Source organism: Loxodonta africana, chromosome 10 (assembly GCF_030014295.1).
Source record: "Loxodonta africana isolate mLoxAfr1 chromosome 10, mLoxAfr1.hap2, whole genome shotgun sequence".
Classification (NCBI taxonomy): Eukaryota; Metazoa; Chordata; class Mammalia; order Proboscidea; family Elephantidae; genus Loxodonta; species Loxodonta africana.
Window position 1 is genome coordinate 11,856,487 of NC_087351.1, and position 27,927 is coordinate 11,884,413.

Consider the following 27,927-nt stretch of genomic DNA (forward strand, 5'->3'; position numbering starts at 1 on the left):
CGGTGGACCGAGTCTGCCCAGCAACCGGGCCCTCCCTCCCCGCCCCTCTGCGGCTGAAATCCTCAGGGGGTTGCAAGTTCAGCTTTACCTAGAGGTGGCAACTACGAGTTCGGGTTGGCTGGGGAAACAGGCCAGCTGGGGATCTGGGGGAGGGGGCCGAAGCTGGCCGCGGATGTTCTCTCTCCCGAACTGGGATAGCCCGGTTCGAAAGTGCAATGCGTTCCACGCCAATCCAAGAAGCGAGCGCCTGGGCCCGCAGGGATGGCCCGGGAGCGCGACGCACCGCCCAGGCTCCTGGGAAACCTCCGGGGGGTGCGGGCTGGGGGGCGGGGTCCCCGTGGGGGGGCGGGGTCCCCGCGGGGGGCGGGGCCGACCTGGGCTGCCGGGCGTGCCCGCCAAACCCTGCACAGTCTAGGTGGTGGCGGTGGCCCTCGCCAGTGGCCCCGGTCGCCTCGCGCTCGACCTCGCGGCGATGGAGGGACCCCAGGAGCCTCTGGGTGGGAAGCTCCGGCTGTGCTTCTCGCCTGCTGCCCGGACCAGCCTCCTCCTGCTCAGGCTCAACCACGCGGCGCTGCGGGCGCTGCAAGAGTGTCAGCGGCAACAGGTAGGACGCCCCCTGCCCCTTCTTCCCCAGCCCCTGCTCCTCGGGACCCCGGGCGCCAGCCGGCGACCCTGGCCAAGGGGCCTGGGGAGGGGAAGTCGCACCCGCAGGCTCCGGGCTCTCCACCTCTCCAAGCGAAACCTGGAGGCAGGTGCTCGCGGGTCCCCGATGTCTTATCCTGGGGACGACGCTTCACCCGAGCTCAACTGGTGTGGGTACTCTCCCCGCAGGTACGGCCGGCGATCGCCTTCCAAGGCAACCGCGGGGTAAGTGCGGGCCCGGGGCGTGCGAGGGAGGTGGGGGAGACACAGACAGGCTCAGGGCGACGCGGAGCCGGCGCGGTCAGGGCCAGTGGCTGCCAGCAGTCACGGTCTGAGGAAGTTCCGAGAACTGAGCCCCGAGAGGGGCCGGGGGGCTTCTGGGGCTGCGGTCCCAGGAGGCTATGGTTGAGTGGACTGTGCCGTCACGGCCTCCTGGGGAACTCAGGCCCAGCTGCACCTGCCATGCTAACGAGCCTCATGGGACCCATCTTCTGCCCTAGGCTGGCTCAGGAAGTGGCTTGGCAGGAGGGGGGAGGGACTGGCTTCATGTGGCTTACTGTCTCCTTCCACCCCCAGTATCTAAGACTCCCAGGCCCTGGCTGGTCCTGCCTCTTCTCCTTCATAGTGTCCCAGTGTGGCCAGGAAGGTCCTGGTGGTGGCTTGGACCTTGTGTACCAAAGGTTGAGCAGGTAATGGTTTTGGGGAAGTGGGGGGAATGGGGAGAAAAGGGTTTGAAAGTTCTCCACCCTCCTGGTTTTTTCACCACCCCTCTCCAGATCTGGACCTAACTGCCTCCACTGCCTGGGCCCACTCAAGGAACGCCTCACCATTTGGGCAGCCATGGATTCTGTCCCAGCCCCATCTTTAGTTCAGGAACACATCCTGACTGAAGAAGCCAGAGACCCAGGGAGCTGGCAGAACACTGGAGACGGAGACGACTCTGAAGGAGACACAGTATCACAGGCACAGGTGGCATTAGAAGAGGTAAGGCCAGAAACTGCAGGAGCTGGGGATAAGGTAGAACAAAGCCTGATGCCCAGGAAGCCAAGTGCCCCTACCACTTTCCCCACCAGGTGCCAGATCCCCTGGCAAGCAACCAGAGACAGTCACTCCCAGGATCCTCCAGGGAACATAGGGCACAATGGGAAGTGAGGTACTGGGGGCAGGGTGGGGCGAACTGGAGAGGCCCTGGCATTGTCTGCCTTCTAACCTCCACCCTAAAATGCTGTAATGAGATCTTGCCCCACCCCCTACCCTGTTCTTCTCTCTTATTCCCTGATTGCAAACCCTAGGAACCAGACTCATCTTCCAACCGCGGAGCCTGATCACAGACTGTCTTCCTCTGCCAGCCAGAAACATCTGGACAAGGCAAGTTGTAACAGCAAGGACTTTCCAAAGACAACTTTGTCCAGTCAGGTTGCAATTAAAAAATTAGAAGCCCTTATTTTGAAGCTTCCAGAGCTCATTATACAGGAGGTGGAATAAGGGCAGGATAGGATGCTGGCTTCATGTGTGTGTGACACAGGTATTTTCCCCAACAGAAACGTCCAGCATCCGCAGCCACTTCAGAACTAGAAGAAAAAAGGCGCAGAGCTCTGCCTCTAGCCCCAAGTCCCCTGCAAGGGCTGCCCAGTCAGGACCTACAAGAGGAAGACTGGGAACAAGAAGATGAAGACATGGGCCCCCGGCTGGATGACAGTCCCTTGGTTCAAGCAGGTGAGTTAATGAGAGGAGGGAAAAACTGCCAAAGCAGAAAAAGACCTAAAATCACCTTTGTGATCCTTGCTTCCTTCCTAGACTCTGAATCCCCGAGCCCTGAAGAGGTACCAGACTACCTCCTGTGAGTCCCCTGCTGTTCCCAGTTTCACCGTCATGCCTTGCGCACATAATGCCCTAGTTCTCCCCTTACATCAGGATGAAACTTCCCAGGGCCTGGGAGCTTTGGGGGACAATGCAATGGAAGATAACTCTCTGCCCCTGGCAGGCAATACAGAGCCATCCACAGTGCAGAGCAGCAACACGCCTACGAGCAGGACTTTGAGACAGACTATGCTGAATACCGCATCCTGCATGCCCGCGTTGGAGCTGCAAGCCAGAGGTTCATGGAGTTGGGAGCAGAGATCAAGAGAGTTCAGCGAGGAACTCCTGAACACAAGGTAAGGACTGGACCATGCTGGCTTTCCAGCTCTCATCTACTGCCACTGCTCTAGATAGCTGCCATCAAGCCTACCCCCTGAACTCACGGTGCCCCCCATGCACAATTAGGATTAGACCATTATAACCCACAGGTCGCCAGACCTTTCTACCTAGTCTCTCTTAATATGGAAGCTGCTGAAACCTGTTCAGCATCACAGCAAGACACAAGCCTTCACTGACATATGTGGTGGCCGCACGTGGGAGCACTGGCCAGCCGTGGAACCTGGGCCTCCCCCGCGGAGAGCAATCCTACCACCGAACCACCACTGCCCTCCTGTTGGCCATTAACGCCCTGCTAACTACTCCTAACCCTGTGTTTGTTCAGTGAGCAAGCAAGGTGACGACCAAGCCCATGTTGAGAGAAAGATTCGTCTCACACAATAGAGAATAGAAGGGAATTTACTTCCTCCATTAAGTGAACTGGAGCTAACTTCTCAACGTTACACTTGGTGTTAGCATTTTCTTTGTTTCAGGTGCTGGAAGATAAGATAGTCAAGGAATATAAAAAGTTCAGGAAGGTAAGACAAGGTCTGGGGACAGTAGCAAGAAGGTAGAAATGAGGATTTTATTTTTTGACGTGGACGCCCTTTTTCTCCGCAGCGGTACCCAGGTTACAGGGAAGACAAACGTCGCTGTGAGTACCTGCACCAGAAATTATCCCACATTAAAGGCCTCATCCTGGAGTTTGAGGAAAAGAACAGGGGCAGCTAAAGCCATCAGAGGGCTCTGGATCCTCCACCCAGTGAGAGCTATGAAGGAACACAGAAGCCATGAACTATGTAGAGTGCAACTTGTCTGCTTTTCTTCTTGCTGACCCCTCGAGTCTATGGCAGCAAGCAGGAGAGCTGCTCTAGGCTCTTGAGGTTTGATTTTCATTGTCGCCAGATTTTAATTTTTAGGGTTGGGCACAGCGCCGACTCCACGGCTGTGCCCAGAAGTAGCAGAGGCTTGGCTCCTTCACCTCTAGCTCAATCAAATCAATTTCGCATCCTGAGAGATGACACCATATCCAGGACAAGGTATCTTGAGGATGTGAGACAAACTAAGTGAATCTAGCCTGGTAGCCCCCCTAGGGAAATGATAACAAGAGCTATTGGTGACAAGTTAAAGGAACCTGTAGCACACCTGGATGTAATGAGCACTGCTATCTTACTGAAGGGAGAAGGGCTTGCGTGTTACCCATGTACTGAAAGTAAATTCTTTTACAAACATGACTGAAAAATTCAGACTGCTTCTGTGTCCTTTGTAGAAGTTTATATGCTCCCGTTAAATCTTCCGAAGCAGTGATTCTTGTGCCTGGCTGTGCATCGGACCCATTCAGGTGGCTCTCTAGAGGCCCGGATCCCAGCCTGGGTCTTCTGAATTAGAACTGCCAAGGTTATGGTGTAGGCATCTTTTCAAAGCACTATGGACAATCCTGATATATATATTTTGTTATAAATCCTCTACCAAGCTGACAGCTGGAGATTACAGTAGGAATAAAGCTCTCATTTTGTAAACACAGGTGTTTGGAGGACCACCTAAAATTAGGGCTCCTGTCTGGAGTTACCTAGTGACTGAAAATTATGACAGGTTTTGGCTTTAGCCACAACAATGAAGAGGGAAATGGTTCAATTAGTTTGAACAAAGGGAGACCACTCCAGTCCTATCCTTTTCATCCCACACTGCTGCAGAGGAAAGCAGATGTTACCGCCTTTCCCAGTCCCACTGGAGAGGGAAGTTAACGGGCCACCCGTGGGCTCTGGGAGAGAAAGCCGCATCCAGTAACATCGGCAATTCCTGAAGCAGCCTGGACGGAACCCCGACCTGCCACCACACCCATGCAGGGCATCCAGGCAGACAGCAGCCCCTGGGGAGGTATAAACATGCGTGAGCACAGCTGCAGGGCAAGGATAAAAAGCAGCCCATTCCTGGGCCTGGGCAGAACCAGAATCAGCCAACAGGAAAGGTATCTTACCTGTTCTAATCATTAGGCTGGGGGCTTGGAAAATAAACATGTAAGGATAGAAAGAGATGAGAAATTTGGATTCACAAGTGATAGCTCTGAACCCAGTTAATTGGTCCAGAGCTGCACTGATCAACATGGTTCCCACCGGCCTTACCTGTGGCCACTTAAACATAAATTAATAAAATTTTAAAATGTCTTTCCCAGGCCCATGTCAATGCCCAATGGCTGCACATCCTGGAGAGTGCAGACTAGAGAACATTGCCGTCACTGCAGAAAATCCACAGGGCAGTGTCGCTCTGGAGCCCCTGGTTCTCCATCCCGTGGAAAAAGACAGTTTAAAGGGGGCTGTTTATTGTTACTGCTCCAAATGTACAAAAAAAATTAGAAAATAACCCCCAACTCAAACCCCTCCCACCCCCACATTTCCCCCAAACACAAATAATTTTTCCCAAAACCACAAACACAAACTGGTCCTGGTGTTTCCATAAACAGTGCAGCTAAGAAAAATTTTAGAGAAAATTTAACAGGATTCAGATTATAGCCATTCTGTCCTCTCAGAATAATCCCATGTGGGTCCCAGGCCTCCCCAGCGGTTTCCCCATCTCTGGTGGAAGAGTCCTTTCACAAAGTGGCATGTTTGGCTGCTGCTTTAGAGCTCTTCCTGTGCCTTCTTCTTCTTCTTGGGCTTTTCTTCTTGAATTATAGGGGGGTTTGAAGCCTCTCGCTGTAGGTAGCTAATAAAATCATTTAATTCACGGCCACCCTGAAAACAGAAAGATTACTCTGAAAATTTAACTTTTTTTAAACCCTGGATTTTTTTCCCCAATAGGAAGACTTCTGAGTTTATAAAAGCTCATTAAAAAATGTATTGCCATAGAGTTGATTCTGACTCATAGCAACCCTAAAGGACAGAGTAGAAATGCCGTTGGGCTTCCAAGGCTGTAAATCTGGACGGGAGCAGACCGCCACGTCTCTCTCCTGTAGGCTCATCAGCAGCCACATATACTGACCACGAGAGCTGCAAGACCTCCCAGTTAAATAAACTCAATTAAGGACCTGGATATGTATTAGGGGGTGTGCATTCATGGGGAGATGGAACGATGCACTTACCTCGTACTTCTTTGGAGTTAGCTTCTTGTTGGCTGGAGAGAAATAGATGGTAGGGAAGCTAGAGAAGAAAAAAAAAGTATTAATTTCAGGTTCTAAAGTAATTCCGACATATACTTCTCCAAAACTGCTTCTGGGAGTAACTTTTGTTCATGGTTTCTCATCTAACCAACTACTGTCCCCCTCAATGGCTAAGTTACATCCTATCAAAACTCAAGAATATCAGAGCTCACAAACTTTGTGGCAGTCACGTGGGCCCACGGTACAGAAAGCACCAATGGCTTTGCCCTTACCTGGAATATGAGGTACTTCAAAACCATGGCCAGTAAAGAAATGGTTTCCTGGTAGTTTACAAGCTTATTTTTTTCCTACCAAATGCCTAGATACTCTAGTTTTTGCTAGTTTTTCATCTCTTACCCTCTGACTTCATATGGAGAAGGCACATCGTTGGCTGTGGCATCCATCTTGGCTATGACAATGTTTGGGTCTTTGCTAAGCTGTTAATAAAACGGTTAGATATTTCAGTGTCAAGCTTTCAGTGACTGAGGGACACTTTATCAAATCAGAACACAAAACATCTCCTGGCTCCTACAATTAAGACTCTATATACTGCTGTCTTTAAATTTATTGGCCTGAATAAGAAATTACAAGGGCTAACCAGAATGTTTTAAGATCTAGGAAATAATGGATTCATATAAGCCATTATCAAAATTTAGAAACCCCTGGATGCTTAAGACTAAGCACAAGGCATATCCATAATCCAGACTAATTTCTGGCTCTGATTTTAACTTCAGAATAAGGTTCAGACCTACCTTCTCTCCCAGTTCTTTGTACTTAGGCTCCAGATTTTTACAGTGACCACACCAAGGAGCATAAAATTCAATCAGCACATCTTTATTTTCATCATTCACTATTTCATCAAAGTTCTCTGCTACCACTACCTGGAAAACACAGAAGATTCCCCAGCTGGTAAGGCATCTGAAGGATAAATTCATGAGCTGTATTTATCTCTGGATCCGATCCCTCTCAAATATGATGTGCTGCTGCGGAACTAAGTCATGGAAACCCACAGTCACATTTACAGACTATACTGCAGATGTTGGCGTTCCCCAGAGACCAATTCACTTTCATGTCTGTCATCTGTCAAACCATGTTTAGGAAGTCACAGGAAATACAAGTGCTACCTAACCCTTCCTTAAAATAATCTCATAACAACAATCTTTAACTCCTATTCTTAGGGGAGAGCTTGGTTCTATTCTAAAGGATAATTTACCCCTAATAGAAATAGCACCAGAAAACTCTATCAAAGTTTTATACTCCTCACCCCTGCTAGGGATTGAATTGTGTCCCCCAAAGATGTGTGTCAACTTGGCTAGGCCATGATTCCCAGTGCTGTGTGACTGTTCACCATTTTGTCATCTGATGTGATTTTCCTGTGTGTTAGAAATCCTACTTCTATGATGGTACTGGGAAAGGATTAGAGGCAGTTATGTTAATGAGGCAGGACTCAATCTACAAGATTAGGTTGTATATTGAATCCATTCTCTTTTGAGATACAAAAGAGAGAAGTCAGCAGAGAGATAGGGAGCAACCTTATGCCACCAATAATGAAGAACCAGGAAGGAAGTGTGTCCTTTGGACCCGGGGTCCCTGTGCTGAGAAGCTCCTAGGCCAGGGAAAGGACCTTCCCGCAGAGCCAACAGAAAGAGAAAGCCTTTCCCTGGAGCTGGCGCCCTGCGTTTGGACTTCTAGTCTCCTAAACTGGGAGAAAATAAACTTCCATTTGTTAAGGGGGTCCACTTGTGGTATTTCTGTTGTAGCAGCACTAGGTAACTAAGACATCCCCCAATGAACATTACGAGGTCTGCCAATGCTTTTTTATGACTCAGCAAGGTGAGGACAAATAAAAAGTTTAGCCAATAAGGTCTTCACTTAGAGCAGCTGCTCGTAACTGTGATAAGGCTATGAGTACCTCACCTTCACAGGCCCATCGTTGCTCTCTGGGATAGGCTCAGACTTCAGGTATCTCTTCAGGTTGCCATCAAAGTAATCCTGCAGGAACCTCTCCAGGGCCTTGCCATCACGCCTACAGACGGAAGAAAGACAAGGGTCAGGTCTGTTCATTTACTCTCACCATAGATTAAAAGCACTATCTTAGAATAGGTTCTACATATTGTAGCTTCAATTTCAAGGCTGGCAGGAAACCGGATACTAAAAAATGGGTTCTTATCTGTCACAATATGCAGAACTACTTACTAAACAAGAAACCAACCACCTCCTTCTACCTCCTTCTATTTCTAGTGTATTAGAAAATTTGATGAATGTTCTTCTGTGAATATTCTCATCAACAACAAAAAATAATTAAAAAAGAAAAAAAGGTTAGGAAAGGAAGAAAACATTGATCTTTTGGAGATTTATTTTTGCAAAAAGAACCAAGTCTTATTTTGTTGCTGTGAAGAATGTGCCTATTTACAGTATTTTCCTTTCCTGTTTGGCTCACAGGAAGATTTTCTCTTCTTTCTTGATCTCCCAAGCCTCCGAAGGTAACGAAAAAACCTCTATGTCTGGAGTCTTGAGATCTTTCCAGCTCCTTGCATTTACTTTAGGCCAATGTCCTTACACTGTGGTTTTCCATCATTGGGGATGGGAGGGGGTTGAGGTGGCCTGAAGTTACATCACTCTCTAAAGAGGCTGTCCAGTCTTCTCTATCTGCTACTTCTAAAGGTGGGACAGAAACAATCACGTACGCATTACAAGCTGACATCCTTTTGTTAGTTTTCAAAATTCATTAAGGATCATGGCCCTAGAAGTACCTATAATTAAGTTAATTGAGAACAATAACAGCCATAGGTCTTGACTGGAAAGCCCATCTTCACGTTCTAGTGTTCTTTATAAATCCTCAGCAGCATAAAAGGTTTTATAGTTTCCTTGAAGAATCAGAATCCCAAACCCAAGATAACTTGCAACTCACGAGAACTCCTCCTGCATGACAAACTTCTCTCCCTTAGCAGTTTTGATGCCAACAACAGGGATCTCTCCAGCAGTGCTTTCCAAGCCAAAATCGGAAAGCTCATGGCTAAAGGTTTTTCGGCTAGCTACAGCAAAGTTGAGTTTGTGTCCAGCATCCAGAAATTTCTTTGCCACCATCATCACTCTGTGGGAAACAAGAGATATTTGTGCCGAGATTATAACAGGGTGGTAAAGCACTTTTGAAACCAAAGATTAAGAGGGCAGAAAGCTAAGATTAAGTTCTACAGTCCACGCAGCTGCTGAAATCAGTCTAAAGTTGTGTTTCTGAGCATTGACACAGGATTATGGTGTACTCCAACGTCTTAATGAACTTCACTGCCGAACTGGTGGACCCATTAGGTGGTCCATTCCCAGTGAATCTTGCTATATAACTGTATATCTATTTATCACATGCAAAATAACTGACCTGAAAACTTTTAAGAATAAAATGCACTCAGAGTCTCAAAAGGCAAGTAACACATACTGCTGCCGAGCAGATACCGACTCAAAGCGGCCCTGCAGAACACAGCAGAACTGCCCCATAGAGTTTCCAAGGAGCAGCTGGTGCATTCGAACTGCTGGGCTTTGGACAATGGGCAAGTAGGTATGGTGTTATAAAGATATTTTATATCACATTTGTACCTTTCACTGGGAGGTTAGGTGTAAGCCTGTCACAGGCAAAGGTATGCCCATGGATTTTGGATCCTTATGGATCCAAATGTTTTTTTTGGAGGCCAACTGCTCCCTTGCTTATCTGCTCTTGCAGCACACATGGTAACTGGACAATTTGAAGGAACTGTTCACACGCTGGGTAAACTTGTTTATGGATGGAAAACACACTTCGAATTACCTGTTTCTCCAGTAGTTGGAACCTTTAGCATTCTTTTCATAGTCTACATCATAGTAAGCCACAAGTAAGTCCTTGCCCTGTAACAAATCTTTATTATCTTCTGTCATGTGAGGGCAGATCCCAAAACTGAAATGAAATAATCCATTATCAAAATAAGCAGGTTTATAGCTATATCAGAATTATCACAGTAATGACAGCACTTGCAAAGGAAACAAGTTTTCAATATTTAGGGTAAGTATCGAGCAACCTACTGTTTACAGGACACAAGAAGAACTCCAGTGCCCACAGGTTACTGCTTTCATATACACTGAAACAATCAGTGTTATAACCCCTTGAATAAGCCACTCAGATCAAACACGGCTCTACTTAATAACCAAGATAAACAAAGATGAAGCTGAGGAATCCCAGACAAGGTATAAGGAGGTACTCACATGTTTTCCTGGATAAATTTTTTAATCTTGCCACTGGTCATTTTCTGTTCCTTATAGGCCACAGTCTTGTCCTCAAACTTGTTAATCAAATGTGAAGGACGAAACAAAGTGATGCCCCTTTCAAAAGAAAAAAGTCTCAGTAAGCAGATATCAGGGGGAACCAGCCATTACCCATCTTTTATTTAAAGCTCAGACTATCTACTTTACACGTAAAGAATCTTTTCCGGGACAACAGACTGGAGAATTTTACCTTCTCATCAACACTGTGATAATCTCAATCTTATGTACGAGGGTTAATAAACCCTGGGTTGGAAAGTTAAGAGACTCTAATCCTAGCTCCACCATGAATTTCAAAGACCTTGGGCTAGATCTCAATTTAATCTTTCTAGGCTTCAGTTTTTTCATCAGTACAAAATAGAGTTAGGAGTAGATGATTAATTTCTAAACCTTTAAAAACTATAATCAACAGGGCCCACTCTTTTTAAGGACATAACTTACCCCCAAAATCCAATATATACAATAAAATAAAGCAAAGCTTGCTCTTATTGAACAATACCTTGCCCTGTCATTCTCTTTGAAAACTCACCTGCCATCCTGTAAAAAAATTACTGTGTTAGAGAAAACATCTCTAAGGTTCCTTCTGGGTATAAAATTCTATAGTGAAGTAGACACTTATAAATATTCAGCTTAAGTTCATTAGAAATTCCTTTCTTCTAGATTTCTCTATCCATAAACCAAGTTTACCAATTCCTCTCTTAGAGGTACCACTTTGCCTCTCACCTAAGCCAAGCCTTCTTTAATCCACTGGACCACTCAGGGAAGCAAATTCCTTTTTTTTTAGTTTCCTGCCTTTTGTTCAGCTAAAAACTGCACTTCAGGTTTGGTTCTGAGTGAAACGTTTACATCTAGTACCAGCCTTCCCAGAAAACACCACTATTCTAATTAGCAATATCTTGTCTCTAGCTTTGCCCTCATTCATTGCCCTCTTCCACATACAACTTCATCACTTGTTTTTAGCTAGGCTTTAGCACCCATAAGTCCATAGATCCCTCTTTCACTCTTCTAATATTAACCATTAACTTTCTGTTCATTAAACATAGGCATTTCCATAGAACACAGAGACACTATCTAGCAAAAGGGAACTTAATACAAACATGCTGAGCAAGCAAGAGTGTGAACAATGCTAAACCATCATTATTATTTCTTAGGCAGTTACCAATCTCAGGGCAGATATTTCTTAAAAAAAGAAAAAAAGAGAAATCATGCAGTTCCAAATGTGCTCCTCGGTGATAATGTGACCTTGGTGTACACACAGACACCCTTCACACAAGGTCTTTTCAATAAGACTTCTGATCAGAGGCTGGGAGACCAGTACAGACAGCAAACAATGCAAGGTGGCCACAATGAACCAATCAAAGTTAACGGACTAATACATGGTGTGCTTTTCCACAAGTGATTTCACATCCACGGGAGGCATTTAAAGATCTGGTGTCTCTCAAATTCCGAGCCAGCGATGCCTACATGGCCAAGCCCACCAACTCTACAGCCAGATTTTCTAGGTTCAAATCTTAGCTCTGCTACTTCCTAGCTGTGCAACACTAGGCAAATGATTTCGACCGTATGTCTCAGTTTCCTCCTCTGTAAAATCAGGGAAACAACAGGACCTGTCTCACAGAGTTGTTAAGATGATTAAATGAGTTTAACAAACTAAGTGGCACACAGTAAACATTCCATATTTGGTTAAATATAAATAAGCTACACTAGCCCCTGGTACACTTCCCTTTCTACCTTAGATGCTCACCCTGAGAGCTGTCATCTAGTCCCATGGTTTCAACAATAAGTGGCTGACCTATAATATTTATCCCACTTGCAATCACCTGGCTGGAAAAACCCATCTTCCAAGACTCACCTCAAGAGTTACATCCTCTTTTTCTGATAGTACTACTCCCCATCCCAAAAGAAGAAAAAAAATCTTAACTCCCGTTGTATTCACAACACACCCTGTATATATTTCTATTCTAACACCTATAACTCTTATGTACATTCTTACATACAGGCACACGTATGCTGTCTTCTACTAAATGTCCCTTAAAGGGGTCAGAGAAACCTTAATGCCTAGCAAGTGCTCAATAAACCTTTTTGGAAAAAACTGGCATAAAAATCACCAGTTCACTAAGAAGTTTCCTGAACATAACCAAACACTTTGAGGGACAGAGTAGCTGGGGCTGCGCTCTGGTGACCATGGTTTCAGGTGACATCTAGGTCAATTGGCAAAACAAAGTTTATTAAGAAAATGTTCTGCATCCCACTTTGGTGGCATCTGGGGTCTTAAAAGCTTGCGAGCAGCCATCTGATATGCATCCATTGGTCCCAACCTACCTGGAGCAAAGGAGAATGAAGAACACCAAAGACACAAAGAAAATATGAGCCCAAGAGACAAAAAGGCCACATAAACCAGAGACTCTATCAGCCTGAGACCAGAAGAACTAGATGGTGCCTGGTTACCATCAATGACCGCCCTGACAGGGAACACAACAGAGAGTCCCAGATGGAGTCAGAGAGAAAAGTGTGCAGCAGAACTCAAATTCATGTAAAATGACCAAACTTGATGTTCTGACTGAGAGTGGAAGAACTGCCAAAGCCATGGCCCCTAAAAAAAAAAAATGCTGTTAACCCAGAACTAAAACCATTTTAATCTTCAGACAAGGATTAGACTGGGCTATAAAACATAAAATAATACTCATGAAGAGTCTGCTTCTTGGTTCAAGCAGATACACGAGACCACATGGGTAGCTCCTGTCCAGAGGCAGGTTGAGAAGGCAGGAAGGGACAGGAGCCGGTTGGAGGAACACAGAGACCTGAGGTGGAAATGGCGAGTGTGCTGTCACATTACAGGGACTGCAACTAATGGTACATAACTATGTGTATAAATTTTTGTATGAGAAATTAATCTGAGTTGTAACCTTTCACCTAAAGCACAATTAAAAAAAAAAAATCACCAGTTCACACGACAATAGCCCTCAGTGCAGAGAATGAAGAGGATGTTCAACTCAGGCACTTACTCTCCATTCTCGTCATACTTGTCCACCAGAGACTCCACGTTGGTATGTGCAAATCGGTAGTTATCCCGCAAGTTGCTGGCTGCTTTTAGGAACTCAGAGTGAGCTTCGCTGAATAAATCCTTAAAAAAACCTATATAGAAAATGTCAAGCATAATGGAGAAGCAGTAAGTCCTGACACATATTCGAAACTTTTAAATTCTATTTTTCAAAGCTTGCATTCAATGATGGATAAGCAAAGCGAGGTAAGTAGCAGACTGGGCCTACTTTGACATGACTGCCTAGGATCGCTGACAAAATATCTGGGATGAGAATTCTTCCTCTGCCCTTTAAAGAAACATTTTTGAAGGATCCAAAGAAGAGGATTTGTCAGGATTCATATCTTAGTCTACTTACTCACAATTTTATACATTTGGGCAACTTGTTTAACTTCTTAGAATTTCGGAGACTACTTCAGGTGCCAGAAGAATTAAATAAGACATTATGTCAAAATGCATTATAAAACTGTAAGCATTTTACCATATTATTTTCTTTGCATGGTTTACTCATCTTTAGAACCCCAAGGTCTAGAAAAGTAACTGAAATATAGGTAATTAATAAAGGCCTGCTTATGGCTAACTCCTTGTAAAATTTACGGACGGAATCAGTAGACTCTAGATGATAAGAAGTGGCTGTTAGCCAAATTTAAGTGATAAACCATCTTCTACTGCCAGGCAGTCAGTTTTATCACAGCAATTTTCTAAGAGGAGATTAAGAGAACCACAAATATGGCTTCTATGTTTAAATGTGTTTATTTAAATTATTATGGTAAGTGTATAGGTAACAAAACATTTGCTATTTCTAGAATCCTCACATAAATTTATTTTTTAATCAGATGTATATCACATAAAAAACAAAACAAAAAACCACAAAACACCAGGATGTAGAATGTGTTTAACTGGCTGGTAATGTTTTTTCAGGATAAAGTAAAATACTGTAACTCCTGAGAAAGGAATGATTACTGTAAAAAAAAAAAAAAACAAAAAACAAATCCTAGCAAAAATTATAAATTCCACTACTCTTGTGAAAATAGCAGAGGTTTATTATTTACCTAAACCTTTCCTCCCACTTTAAAGTCCTATTTCAGTCTTAACTACCTAATTAGGAGCTTCATCTCAGAATTTAAAGTCATAGAAACCTATATAGAAAAAGTCAAGCATTAAGGTTGATACTCATATTCCAGTCCCTTCACTGAAATTAAGGCTGTACGCCTGCAAGAGGAAACCCTGGTGGCGTAGTGGTTAAGTGCTACGGCTGCTAACCAAAGGGTTGGCAGTTCGAATCTGCCAAGCGCTCCTTGGAAACTCTATGGGGCAGTTCTACTCTGTCCTGTAGGGTCGCTATGAGTCAGAATCGACTCGCCGGCAGTGGGTCTGGTTTTGGGTTTTTGGTCTACAAGAACACAAAGCCACTCAAATAAAACATCAATTTTCCCCGTACTATACTAACACTGACCTAATTCTGCAAGATATCTTTTCGATTGCCCCAAAGTTTCCTAAACTTTTAATTTTGTCATTTTCCCAGCCATACAGAGATTTTGAAAGAGTTGATTTTGTGGCACAATCAAATATTTGTCACTTACCAACCACAGAGGCATCTTTCTCACTAATGAACTTCTCAAATTCTTCCTCCGTCTTGAGAGGAACTGAAGCAGGTCCTGCTTGCTTCTTCAGGTGGCTGACAATTCCATCTTACAAGGCAAGATGAAAGCTTATAACAATACAATTCATTTATAATTTTTTGAGAAAGTAATTATTCACATGACTCAAAATTCAAAAGGCACAAAAAGGTATACAATAAAGTCTTCTTTCCATCCTTGTCCCTGGTCACTTTTCTCCCTACAGGATAAAATTTTAGTTTCTTGTATATACTTCCAAACATTTTATATATAAGCAAGTAATTACTTACTATTTTTCCTCCTTTTATCCTCAAATGGCAGCATACATAAACATTGTTCTGTATTTTACTTTTATCATTTAACACAGCTGAGAAGTAATTTAAATCAATATACAAGCAGAGCTCCCTCCATCTTTTTTACAGCTGTAAGTGTCTCATTGTATGGCTATACCACAACTTATTTAGCCAGTCACTCCTGATGGATATTTGTGTCTAATCTCTTGCTTTTACAAATGATTCTGCAATAAAAAACCTTGTACTAGTATCATTCTGTACATGATAGAGTATATATATAGGGTAAATTCCTAGAAGTGGATTCGCTGGGTCAAAGGACACATGTATTTATAATTGTTGCACCTCTACCAGCTATGCATGAAGGTGTTTATAAGAGTACAAATTCAATAATGACTTTGTGCATGTTATTCGCTCTGCCCTGACACTTTTCGCCATCTCCTCACTCAAATGTCATCTTCCCAATGAGGCCTTCTCTGACCCTCCCATTATAAACTGAACCCTCTTCAAACTGACACTCCTTTCTCTCTTTCCTCTCCCTGCTGTATTTTTTCTACAGCACTTTTTACCCTCTAATATACACTATGCTTATTATTTTTCTCTCTCTCGCCCACTATAAAGTCAATTCCAAATGGGTACGGGTTTTTGTCTGTTTTCTTTACTGATATATGCCTAGCTCTTAGAATAATGCCTAGCATGTACAAAGTTTAACATTTTGCAAATAAATTAAATGAATAAACAGGTCCTTTACTCTTAAAGCCCAATGTCACCTACAGCCTTAAATTTTTAAAGAATATGCAACTTGTATAACCTAACCCAACCCAGTGCCGTCGAGTCGATTCCGACTCATAGCAACCCTATAGGACAGAGTAGAACTGCCCCATAAAGTTTTCAAGGAGCACCTGGTGGATTCAAACTGCCAACCCTTTGGTTAACAGCCGTAGCACTTAACCACTACGCCACCAGGGTTTCCACAACTCGTATAGGAGTTTAAAGATACACGGGTCAGATCATGCCACGTACAGGATCCAACCAAAATCACTTTCCTATTATGGTGCAATGGACCAGATAACTTTAAGTTTAAAAAACATTAATAACCACACATACAAAAAACCTTTTTACCCCTTAAGCCTAGCTGACAGACCATTATTCCACCCTCCTCTGGGGTCCTCTGTCACCATCCACAGGCTCAGAATGCCTGTGGCTAGAGGCAGCGCTGCTTCTCTGTGTGACAGGCCACCTACCTCCTCTAGCCCGTTCTCTTCCATGTGCTAACCGAGAGAGACAGAGCACTATTTAACTCTGTCAAGCCTTAACTAAGCCTACTTTGCATTTGTAAGGTAGTTTTTTCCTTCTTCTCTGTCCATTTATTCATGGATTGTTTTGTTTTTCTTTTTCCTTTTCAATGTTTTCTTCAACTCCTCCCAGAGGAAGAGCTGTATCAACAGCTTAGGTGAAATCTTCAAGGTGCCTATTATTACTCTATCACTACATAAATTATAAACAGCTTCAGCTCAGGGCTATAACGGCAAGTGTTACTCTGAATATCTAAAATCCCCGGAAGATGTACCGGGAGTGCTGAGGAACCAGTTTAAGCTGGAAGGCAAACAGCATATTCTTAGAGGGCTACATGAACAAAATAATTCTTCCTGACTAAAAACTTTCTGAGTGAGGAGACAATCATCTGACCTCCTAGTCACATGCTGAGAAATTCTCCAGTCTAAGAAATCTATGAAGTCCGTGGGTGGCACAAATAGTTAAGCACTCAACTACTGACCCAAAGGCTGGCGTTTTGAACACACCCAGACGGCAGGCCTGGCGATCTGCTTCTGAAAGTTCACAGCCTTGAAAACCCTATGGAGCAGTTCTACTCTGCACACACAGGGTCGCCATGAGCTGGAACCGACCCAGCGGCAACTAACAACAAGAAGAAATCTGTGTTACAGCCCAAGAAAATCATCTGCCTAGTAGCAGTCTGGTTGGGTCCATCTACAATGTTGTAACACTTACTCAAGTTCAGGGAAAAACCTATCAATAACTCTATCTCTAATTCTACCCCAAATTAAGCTAATAAAATCTGAATGGTTAAAAAAAAAAAAAAAAAAATCACAGTTTTTCCTTCTGTGCTTATACATACCACATTTTGAGTGTTGGCTAAATGGCCTCAGTTGGGCCAAAATATTTATTCACGTATCCAACAGTTATTGAGTATCTATCATACGGAGAGTGTAGGCACCGGGGGACAGAGTAGTAAATAAGCCAAACAAGGTCTCTGTTCTCTTGGAGCTTAAAATTTAGTAAGCTCCAAATAAATAACAACTACAACAAAAAAATCTGACAGTACCCACTGCTATGCAGAGAATTACGAGGATGGAGCAATAAGAAAATGAGCCTGGTGGCATGGGAAAGCCTCTCTGAGGTAAAATGCAAGCCATAATCTGAATGACAGAAAGGAGCAAGCCATGGGAGCAAGGGGGACAATCAGCTGAGACTATGCAAACACCCAGGGCAAGGATCCTAAGGTGAAACAGGCAGAGCTCGGAAGGTCTTTGTATACGAATTACATACAGACAATGAAAAAACTCCACGTCACCCAAGATTCACAAACTCAACCCCTTTCCTCTTATCTCTCCATTACAGAAAGCTAAAATATCCCTGATTATTCCATGAGACTCAGGATAAAACTGTCTTTGATCAGATAAAATTTTTTCCTCACAATTATGGGCTCTACAGGATCTAGCCCTCACTCTTCAAACATCACCTCTCGTCCTTGCTCATTATATTCTAGCCACACTGTTCTTTCCATCTCTTGAACACATCTAGCTCAATTATACCTTAGGGCCTTTTGTACCGGCTTTCCCTGTGCCTCGAAAGCTCTGGCCCAGACATTCTCATGACTGCGTGCTTCCTATCATTTAGAACTTAGCTCAGAGGTTACTTCCCTGACCACCCTGATTACGTGGGGCTGCCATTCCAATCACTATCACATCGTCCTGTTTTATTTTTCTTCTTTAATGCTCTTACCTCTACCTGAATTTATATTGTCTGTAATTACTTAAAAAACTTGTCCCTCTCATCTACCAGAATGTAAGCTTCACAAGAATAAGGATTTTGTCTATTTCGTTTATCACTAGAAACCAAGCCCCTAGAGTATCCAGCACAGAGCACGTACTCAAGTATTTGTCAAATGAAAAAACGCTTAGCTCACCCTATAATTCAAGTTTCAAGTACATTCTATACAATTTACACAATCTGTTCATTTAGAGAAGTCCTTTCTAAGCCAGCAAACTGACATTTTAGATGAGGAATCTTTAAGACTAAAAACATGTTGCCCAGAAAAATGTTCTATGTTCCCACTCGGAAGAATAAGGGACTGAACCAAACTTCAGGTCCCAGGATGCACACGGGATCCTCACCAGCAGTCCTAGGCCCGTCGTAAGCACCTGCTTCTTCACCATCTCTAAATACCTTCAGAGTGGGATAGCCACTGACGCCGTACTTATTACAGGTGTTTGTATTGGCAGTGCAGTCAACCTAAAGATTAAGACACACAAACCATTTTGTTAACCAAATACCTACAGTAGCAGACGCTTCCTATATTCCCAAAATATCAGGATTGGTCAAATCCAAGAGGACTGAGCAATTCTTGGCATACATGCCACAGAAGACTAGATCTTAAAAGCAGACTGGTGCTGAGCTACCTGTATCAGAAGCATCTAAGGAATTCTTTAAAATTTAGATCTCTGGGCCTCATAAAAAATGCACAAATGACTGTTTAAATTCTGCCCTTGGGGTCTCTATTGTCCAAAGCCCTGGTCTCCACTTCTTACCTACCTCAATACGTGTGAGAGAGCAATCACTTAAACCAGTAACAGTGGATTACTCTGATGATGACTACTAGATGGGGTGGCGTATAATCAGATTTGGCAAATAATCTATAGTTATTAGCTAAGGTAATACATACTTCCTGAGCTAGTCTGAATTGAGGTTAAACCACAGCATAACAGATCTAGTGAGACCTATCAGAGAGAAGGAGGACAATATCCATCTGTTCAGCTACTTTCTCCAAACCAAGCGATTCTGTACACACTTTGTACCTTTATGTTAGTCTCCACAAGATTCTGAGGTATAATCCAAATGCTACAGATGGGTAAAGGTAAACTGAGGTCCAGAAAAGCAATCTGTCTGTAGTCACACGAGGCAGGAATGAAATCACCATTGAACTCTTTTTTTCTACACTACGCTGCTTGGCAGCAGGATTAAAAGTGGTTTCCAAAAACAGCCCTATGTACGTACGAACTATTTATCTGAGGCCGACAGAGATGTGAGCTTTCAGAACAGAGCAACTATGGGTTCACTCCACAGTAACGCTAAATTCGGGAAGCATTACTTTAACTGTAAAAAACAAATACTGTGCTGTTTATAGTTGACCAGTTGGTTACACAGTTAACAACATCATCATATCATTTTCCCATTTCCATCACTGTGAATACATACGGCTGTTTAGGGAAACTCATTTGCACTTGCTCAATGACAATTTCATGCTAAGCTTTACTAGGGTACTTTTACTTTCCATATTTGCCCCTTAATTCTTATTAACCATATAGCTTACTTCTTATGCCAATAATTCCCTTAGTTTCCTTACTTTTAATCTTTTGAAACCACAAATAATACAACAGTCAGTTGTGTACTTGCCCACAAATTAGTGTTCTCTCAGCACTAAGAGCACAGAAAACTAATTTTACAAGCTGTTTAAAATACTGCACTTCCTTTCAAGGAGAATCCACTTGTACTCACCTTTGCTAATGGGACTATGCCTTTTAACCTGGTAGCTGCAGCTTCATACTCAGGGGCAAGCCTCTTGCAGTGTCCACACCTACATATAAAATAAGAAGTCAAACTCTCAGTGCAATCCTAGTTTGCTTACTTTGCTTCTCTAAGAAGAATCTCAAACTATTCTAGTACTTTTAAAATAGTAGCTGCTTCCAGAAGCAGACACGTCACCTAACCAACATCCGTTACTGCTAAGGTAAACCAGAGCTCTCAGAAGGTAAAGCTCTGATCTCCAGCCTGAGGCTGATACCATAGGACTGGCTCAGTCCAGGAGCAGCATTTATTTTCTCAATTAAAAGTGCAATTGAGTCCTTGAGGTTATAATCAAAAGTATGTTGACCAATTAATGAGACTAAAATGAAACACAAGACAACAATAATCCCATTCCCCAAAAGACTCATTTTCCCTAAAACCAGCACTGTGGTTCTTAAAACTATAGTGACTGAAACTTTCTAAGGTCCCAAGTACATTACTGTTCTAACCACCATCAGCTACTTTTCTCCATTCCTTCAATACGGCTCTGTGTGACCAGAAACCCAGATTGAGCGGGTAGTAGAATGAGGCTCAGAAGGCTCTCATTTGTTATAAATAGGAATTTCAACAGCAAAGTGGAAGCTTCTTTCTTTTCAACTGAGTTTTAACACGGCAACAGAACGACAGCATCTGATTTTTAGAGCTACACAGTTCACCTGGCCACGGGAACTGATGAAGATTAAAACATTATGTTAACTAGAATACTCTTCCCAGAGGGCCACCAGGAACACCTGCCCCTCTGCCCAGACAGTCCTAAGAGCCCCACGGGCACACTGCATATGTAATCAGAGGTGGGGGGGAAGGATACTCTTCCTTCTCAGGGTACAGCTAGCACCAGCTGTATATCATCCCTTCAAAAGCCAATGGGTTGCAGAGGGATCACTTTCAGAAGGCAAGGAGCTCTGAAACCTCCCCACAGACAGCAAAAATAATTAGGAAACAGAAGGAGGGAAACTGGGAAGAAACTTGAACTGATGTATTTCATAGTCAACAAACTCAAAGTTTATTTGATTAAGTGATAAATGGATAAGTAACTTGGAAACATGTTACCCCTAAAACTTGTTTAAAACACAGACCTGTAAGAGCCTATATTCTTCAAGGTCTTTAAGAGTCTTATTCAAAAACAATTATTAGAAACCTAAGTGAAGGAGCAGTGACATGAAAACAGACTGATGTTAGACACATACATATTAAAATGTAAAAGAAAACATGAATTACAAACACCAAATTCAGGATGGGGGAAGGCATAAGATAGGGAAGGGGTACACACAGGAGACTTCAACTGCCATGGCTTTAGTAGGGTGGCAGGTAAATAAATGGTATTCCTTATACTGGATTTCATGGATATAAATCTTACCATAACTGAAATCAGGACATGTCATGCAAACATGTCACAGTCTCAATAGCGGCATTTCTTTCTTAGTGAGATAAGATAATGGTTCATCTCACAATCAGTGACATCATAGATGTGTTTAAAACATGAAATTAATCATTAAACTCTCTGTATTCCTTTAACATTGAATAATTAAAAATTTAGTTGCAACCAATGTTATAAAAACAATTTGTGTATAAATTTTTTGAATGAGAAACTAATTTGATCTGTAAACTTTCACTTAATGTACAATAAAAAAATGAATATACTTGGGTTGTAAACAAATTACAACTGACTTAAGACGATAACCAATGTATTTGAGAAATCCAGACTTGAGAATGTAGACTTTCATAAGGAAAGCTAGAAAAATGCATTCTTACCTAGTCAAGACCTACTACGGTCCTAATGCTTTCACAAGTCAGTAAGGAGTCCTGGTGGCACAGTAGCTAAGCATCTGGCTGCTAACTGAAAAGTCGGCGGGTCAAACCCACCTGCAGCTCCACTGGGAGAAAGATGTGGCAGTTTGCTTCCATCAAGATTCACAGCCTTGGAAACTCAATGGGCAGTTCTATCCTATCCTACAGAGTTGCTATGAGTCGGGACCAACTGGATGGCAATGGCTAACAGGCAAATGGTTCTCATGTTTGGGTAGGTGAGCACTTAACAGTTAACGTGGAATCTTCTGATCAGGGGCTCCTGCTCCTCAAATCCTCTACACGTTTCCAGTGTAGAGAACATTCAATGAACAGTGACCAAAAGAATCTAGAGAGTGCACTACAAAATTCATCCATAAGTGAAAAGAAACCACTGAAATCTGATAAGCTAAGGAGTTGTATTCATTTTCAAAACTCATTTAATGAGTGCTTCCTAAGTACTTTGAGAATATAAAACATACTAAGTTTCTTCCCACAAAGAGCTCACGATTTTGTTGGGGAGCTATGATTTTCCAGCAAAATAATATGTGTATATTACACTGAATTCCGTAGCTAAACACAGTAAGGGTTCAGAGACAATACAACCTATTGCCGTCAAGTCAAATTCCAACTCATTGCGACCCTACAGGGCAGAGCTGAAGTGCCCTATAGGGTTTCCAAGGCTGTGAATCTTTACAGAAGTAGACGGCCACATCTTTCCCCCGTGGAGTGGTTGGTGGGTTTGAACTGCCGATTTTTGGTTAATAGGTGAGTACTTAAATACTGCGCTACCAGGGCTCCTTGGGTTCAGAGAAGGTTGGAGGAAAAAAAGAATGTATTTTAAAGGGAGTAAGAATTGCATCTGGGCCTTTAAAGATTTAAGGCACCAGAGAGGAGAGGGCAGGATATTTTAGATGAGGGGGAATAGCAGAACAATGGTAAAAAAGTACTAGTGAGAATGAAGCATTCAGAGAACAGTGAGGGGCTGGAGTGGTAGCATAGTGGTTAAGTGCTACGACTGCTAACCAAAGGGTCGGCAGTTCAAATCCGCCAGGCGCTCCTTGGAAACTCTATGGGGCAGTTCTCCTCTGTCCTATAGGGTTGCTATGAGTTGGAATCGACTCGACAGCACTGGGTTTTAATAACTGTGCACGTGTATATGTGTATTAAGACTACTGCAGTCAGCAATGCATAGAAAAGATGAAAGCTGAGGCAGGAATAAAGCCATCTAAACCAAAAACAAAAACTCAAACCCATTCCTGTCCAGTCGATTCCGACTCACAGCGACTCTATAAAGACAGAGTAGAACTGTCCTATAGGGTTTCCAGGGAGCAGCTGGTAGATTTGAACCGCCAAATTTTGGTTAGCAGCCAAATACTTAACCACTGCACCACTAGCCTCTCCCCCAACAACAACAACAAAAAGTTGCCATAGAGTCAATTCCAACCCATACTGACTCTATAGGACAGAGTAGAACAGCCCCATAGTGTTTTCCGAGGAGCAGCTGATGGATTCAAACTGCCGACCTTTTGGTTAGCAGCCGAGCTGTTAACCACCGTGCCACCAGGGCTCCGCAGGGCACCTAGAAGATAATATATTCCATGTTGCTGGTAATGAAGGCTTGGACCAGAGTGGTGCTACGGGAATAAAGAAAAAACAGGAGAGATATTTCTGAATATTGTGCAATTTTCAAGAAGGCTGAAGCGATAGACTTAAGAGTTAATAGCTTCATTTCAACTATCTTAAAACATCTGAAGAAAATACCCAAAACACAAACCCAGTGCCAGCGAGTCGATTCTGACTCATAGCAACCCTATAGGACAGAGTAGAACTACCCAATAGAGTTTCCAAGGAGCACCTGGTGGATGTGAACTGCCGACCTCTTGGTTAGCAGCGGTAGCACTTAAGCACTACGCCACCAGGGTTGCCTCTGAAGAAAACAGTAGTATAAAATAGTTATTAGGCCATATCAGTGGTTCTAAATCCTAGATGCTTACCGAAAATATCCATGGAGCATTAAAAAACTAAAATAAGTATATGTGCCTGGCCCCTACCCTGGGGCTTATTGAGTGGCAATCTCCAGGCCTCTTGGAGGAAACCAGGAGTATGTCTGTGTGTAAGCCCCAGGGCTGGGACTGAAAACCATTACCTAAGGTTTGGCAATATCGGTAAGGTGATCAAGCACACAACGGAAGACCTGTTTAACAAGTACCAATGAGGCTGGAGGCATTGCTCTCTTCATCAAATCCACTGGAAATGGAACTCAGAGTTACACAGAGCCATCAGGATTAACCACTATTACCATTCGGACTAGGGACACAATAGAAGGTCCCAGATAGAATGGGAGGAAAATGTAGAACGAAACTCAAATTCCTTAAAAAAGGCCAAACCTACTTGGCTGATAGAGAATACAGGAACCACCGAGACTATCACCCTAAAATACTCTTTAAAATTGGAACTGAAGCTATTTCTGCATGTCACCCTTCAGCCAAATAATAGATAGGCTTATAAGATAAACAATATCACCTGAGTGACGTGCTCCCTTAAAGGGTCAACATTTACCCAAAAAGCAAAGATGATAAGGCAAGGAGGGGCAGGGAAGCTAGATCAATGGAAACAGGGAAACAGAATGAAATAATGAGAATGCTGACACACTGTGAAAATTGTAACCAATGGCATGAAACAATTTGTATAAAAATTGTCAAGGTGAACCTACTTTGCTGTGTAAGCTTCACCTAAAACACAATAAAATATATATATATATTTTTAAATTAACCATTACTTCTTTCACCCACTCCCTAGATAAAATATTATAACACAAATAATCCCATCTACCTTCAAGGATGGTATCTAGTAGTTAATAAAGAATTGCTACATATATTCACCCCAAAATCTGGATGCCTCCCAATAATCCAGTGCTATTTTAGCCTCTAATAGAAAACTAGATAGAGTTCTTTCCCTATAGGAACACCAGTCTGGCAGGCATGACAACAGTAATTAGGTGCTAATACAGAGGAAGGGGCACCTAGTTAGCTGCCTGGGGACAGAAGTAACTTTTGATCTAAACCTTGATGTTGAAAAGATCAATGGGGGGTAGGGAGAAAGAGGTTCCAAAAAACAAATATTAAATATTCCACTTTAGACTGAGACTAGGTGGACCCTGGAAGTCATGGTCCCCAGACCTTCTGTTAGCCCAAGACAGGAATCATTCTTGAAGCCATCTCTTCAGACAGGGAATGGACTGGACTACAAGACAGAAAATGATACTGGTGAGGAGTAGGCTTCTTGGATCAAGTAGACACATGAAACTATCTGGGCAGTTCCTGTCTGGAGGGGAGATGTGAAGGCTGAGGGGGACAGAAGCTGGCCAAATGGACATGGAAACACAGGGTGGAGAGAAGGAATGTGCTGTCTCAGTAGGGGGAGAGCAACTAGGAGTATATAGCAAGGTGTATATAAGGTTTTGTATGAGACACTGACTTGATTTGGAAACTCTCACTTAAAGCACAATAAAAATATAAAAAGAAAAAACTGCAAAAAAAAAATTCCACTTTATACTATCTGCATAGTCTTTTCCCACAGTCTTAAAAACACTTTACCTGACATTATTTACTGCCACAGTTCTAAAGGGGAGGGCATAAATCTACCATATAAGTAGGCATTTAAATGTTAAAACTACAACACTGATCAATAATTTTTAAGAAGTTATCAATAAATTGTATGAGATTATCACAAACATTTAAATGGTGTTATTTACTTGCCCAAAGAAACTCAGATAGTCCTACTCTTAAAAACATGTAGACGATTAAAGGCATACTGGAAATACTAGTCTACAATGTAAACTGCAAAGAAAACTTTCACTTTCACTTGTAAAATGAAAGTAAAGTGAAAAAAGAACTAAAAGTAATGAGAAAGAGAACTTGAGCAGTTGATTTTACTCTTAATAGCAGTCAGAAAACATTTCTCGCTGAAATATGAATAAATAAAAATAGCTGAATGTGAATAAGGACATTATCAACAGGAGACTTCCTTGACTCCCAATTACTTGTCAGAAAACTGATCTTTGTGGTCGGCACTGTGGAGGATGTCTTTCTCTTCTAAACCAATTGAAAGCAGACACCACAGCAGAGATCCACCCAATTCCTGGGCTAGTTTAGTGCATGCTGGGATATGTAGTTTTTAGAGAACATCAATTTTAAAGTGGGAAAGAACGCCTTCAACTGAAAAAATTAAATTCTGCTTTAAACTAAGAGTTCTCCAGCAATTCACTCCACATAAACCCCTGTAGTCAAAGCACCAGTTTTGATACAACTCCATAAAAACGCTCATTCCAGTGATGACACCCCCCCGCCAAAGTTAACAGCATGGTTATATAATTGAGAAGAGTTGTTTCTGAGAGAGAACTGTAAGTTCTAGAGATGTATAAAACCACCTTTAATGTGTCATTAGTACTACCAGCTAGCCACTTGGAATACCCTGCACAAAATCTCAAGAAGCAAACAAAATTTATTGCCTCTAGTATATCCTTCTGATTCAGGTGGTCTTCACTGCATGGTTTCTAGCCTAACCGACAACAAATCAGCTGAGCCCCTGAGGAATGAAGAGAGTTAGAAGCAAGTGAAAGTTACAAACTAACTTTGTTTTACTGATACTTTTGAATACCAAAAATAGCCCAAATACCAAGCCTGTTGCCCTCCAGTCTATTCCAATTCACAGAGACTCATAGCTGCCCCATAGGGTTTCCAAGGAGTGGCTGGTGGATCCGAGCTACCGACCTTTTGGTTAGCAGCTGAGCTCTTAACTGCTGCAGCACCAGGGCTAGTTTTTAATTAGGAGTCATTGTGGCACAAAGGGAAAAATTAAGTACTGTAAATTAGCATGGATATACTGAGCTATCCCAAGCTTTAAGATAATCATTATTTGTTGTAGTAGATTTGGGGTTAAAAACAACAAAAAAGGACACACTCAGGTTTACTGGTCCAGAGTCCTTTTTGGTCTCCTATCCTCTCCCTCCCAGGGCAGATTTTTATCTCGAGTTAGTTCTATCCTAAGGAATTGACACCCTTGTTCCATCAAGTCACCCTTTAGTGGAATGTTTCTCAGCAGAGGTTGCTTTCTTGCTGGAGTTTTCTGACATTTTTCAGAAATCCTAATTAAAAGTGACAGTTTGGACAGATACGGATAGACCGGCTCTTTCTTGTTCACCTACTTTTCCTTTCTGACAGAGAACTCTGCTGGTGCTGAGAAACAAGCGTACAGCACGGGATGGACAAAATCATTGCCGGCCTTGGGACAGCACTCACGACCACTTTGCGGCCACCAAGTGACCTTGGCTAGAACCCAGCGGCTGCGGGGCGCGGGGCAAGGAGGAAATGCCCGAGGGGCGCGGGGTCTCTGCTCCAGGTGCAACGTCCGGCTCGTAGGCTGGGGATCGTCAGCTGCCGCCACTCAGCCGGGAACTGTGAAGACACTCAGCGCGGGGGGCAGGGAGGGCACCGTTACAGCCTCTGCAAATCGGAAGTGCTGCAAGCGCACCGCGGCCAGGAGGTGGCTCCGGGTGCCCAGGCCTCCGGGTTTCCCCTCTCCGGGCTCGTTCAGCGCGGACCTCTCCGCTCTCGACGACGCAGCTCCGGCTCCCGCGGCTGGGAAACGGCGGCCGCAGCCGGAGCCCGCCGGCATGGTGGAGGCACCCGCGCCGCCTAGGCCCAACCGTCTCGGCGCCTTCGCCACCGGGCCAGCCCGGCCTCCCTCCCGCCCGGCATGATGGCCTTACCAGGGGGCGAAGAACTCGACGAGCATGAGGCCCGCAGAGCCCGTGTCGCCGACGCGACTCTCGAAGTTCTCGTCGGTGAGTTCCAGTACGTCGGAGGCAGCGGCGAGGCGGGCGGCGGCGAGGAGCAGCGCCGCGACCGGGAACAGCGCTAGGCGGCGGAGGCGCATGGCGGCGCGGCGAGGGGAGGCGAGGTGGGGGCGGCCGGCAGGGTCGGGCTCGGCGGGGACTGCAGAGGTCGGGCCGGCGACCGCACACCCTCTGCCTGCGCTCGCGCGTCTGGCCCAAGCGGACCTGCAGCCGGAGGTCCCAACCCC

General features: G+C 43.7%; 2 protein-coding genes across 4 annotated transcripts; one reads left to right on the top strand and one right to left on the bottom strand.

The window, feature by feature from the left end:
• The first annotated feature begins 406 nt into the window (after nt 1–406).
• On the top strand, nt 407–5,189 carry ELL3 (elongation factor for RNA polymerase II 3). 3 transcript variants are annotated; one of them, XM_003420115.4, is made up of 11 exons: nt 409–604; nt 832–867; nt 1,219–1,331; nt 1,419–1,626; nt 1,716–1,795; nt 1,935–2,010; nt 2,184–2,358; nt 2,440–2,482; nt 2,627–2,798; nt 3,312–3,356; nt 3,439–5,189. In XM_003420115.4, the coding sequence occupies exons 1-11, from the start codon at nt 473–475 to the stop codon at nt 3,547–3,549; spliced, it is 1,191 nt and encodes a 396-aa protein (XP_003420163.1). In that variant the 5' UTR covers nt 409–472; the 3' UTR covers nt 3,550–5,189. The 3 variants fall into 3 exon arrangements, with proteins under 3 accessions (XP_064148111.1, XP_064148110.1, XP_003420163.1); XM_064292040.1 differs by having other exon boundaries at nt 408–604; nt 2,184–2,482; XM_064292041.1 differs by having other exon boundaries at nt 407–604; nt 2,184–2,482; nt 3,312–3,555.
• Nucleotides 5,190–5,265: 76 nt separating this feature from the next.
• PDIA3 (protein disulfide isomerase family A member 3) lies at nt 5,266–27,795 on the bottom strand. The gene is made up of 13 exons (XM_003420116.4): nt 27,614–27,795; nt 19,987–20,065; nt 18,606–18,723; nt 14,864–14,971; nt 13,246–13,375; nt 10,184–10,300; nt 9,753–9,878; nt 8,865–9,047; nt 7,871–7,979; nt 6,706–6,834; nt 6,311–6,390; nt 5,897–5,954; nt 5,266–5,549 (listed from the first exon to the last, which is right to left on the bottom strand). Exons 1-13 carry the CDS (start codon nt 27,778–27,780, stop codon nt 5,436–5,438), a joined length of 1,518 nt encoding a protein of 505 aa, XP_003420164.1. The 5' UTR covers nt 27,781–27,795; the 3' UTR covers nt 5,266–5,435.
• Between the last annotated feature and the right edge of the window lie 132 nt (nt 27,796–27,927).

Bases quoted from the DNA above. Each gene is read 5' to 3' on its own strand.
- ELL3 (XM_064292040.1), top strand. From the start codon at position 473: ATGGAGGGACCCCAGGAGCCTCTGGGTGGGAAGCTCCGGCTGTGCTTC. The intron at 1,796-1,934 runs GTACTGGGGGCA...TGCAAACCCTAG, and splicing joins AGGGCACAATGGGAAGTGAG to GAACCAGACTCATCTTCCAA. The intron at 2,483-2,626 runs GTGAGTCCCCTG...TGCCCCTGGCAG, and splicing joins GAGGTACCAGACTACCTCCT to GCAATACAGAGCCATCCACA.
- PDIA3 (XM_003420116.4), bottom strand. From the start codon at position 27,780: ATGCGCCTCCGCCGCCTAGCGCTGTTCCCGGTCGCGGCGCTGCTCCTC. The intron at 20,066-27,613 runs GTAAGGCCATCA...TTTTATATGTAG, and splicing joins GTCGAGTTCTTCGCCCCCTG to GTGTGGACACTGCAAGAGGC. The intron at 10,301-13,245 runs GTAAGTGCCTGA...TTCTTTTGAAAG, and splicing joins AAGTATGACGAGAATGGAGA to GGGCATCACTTTGTTTCGTC.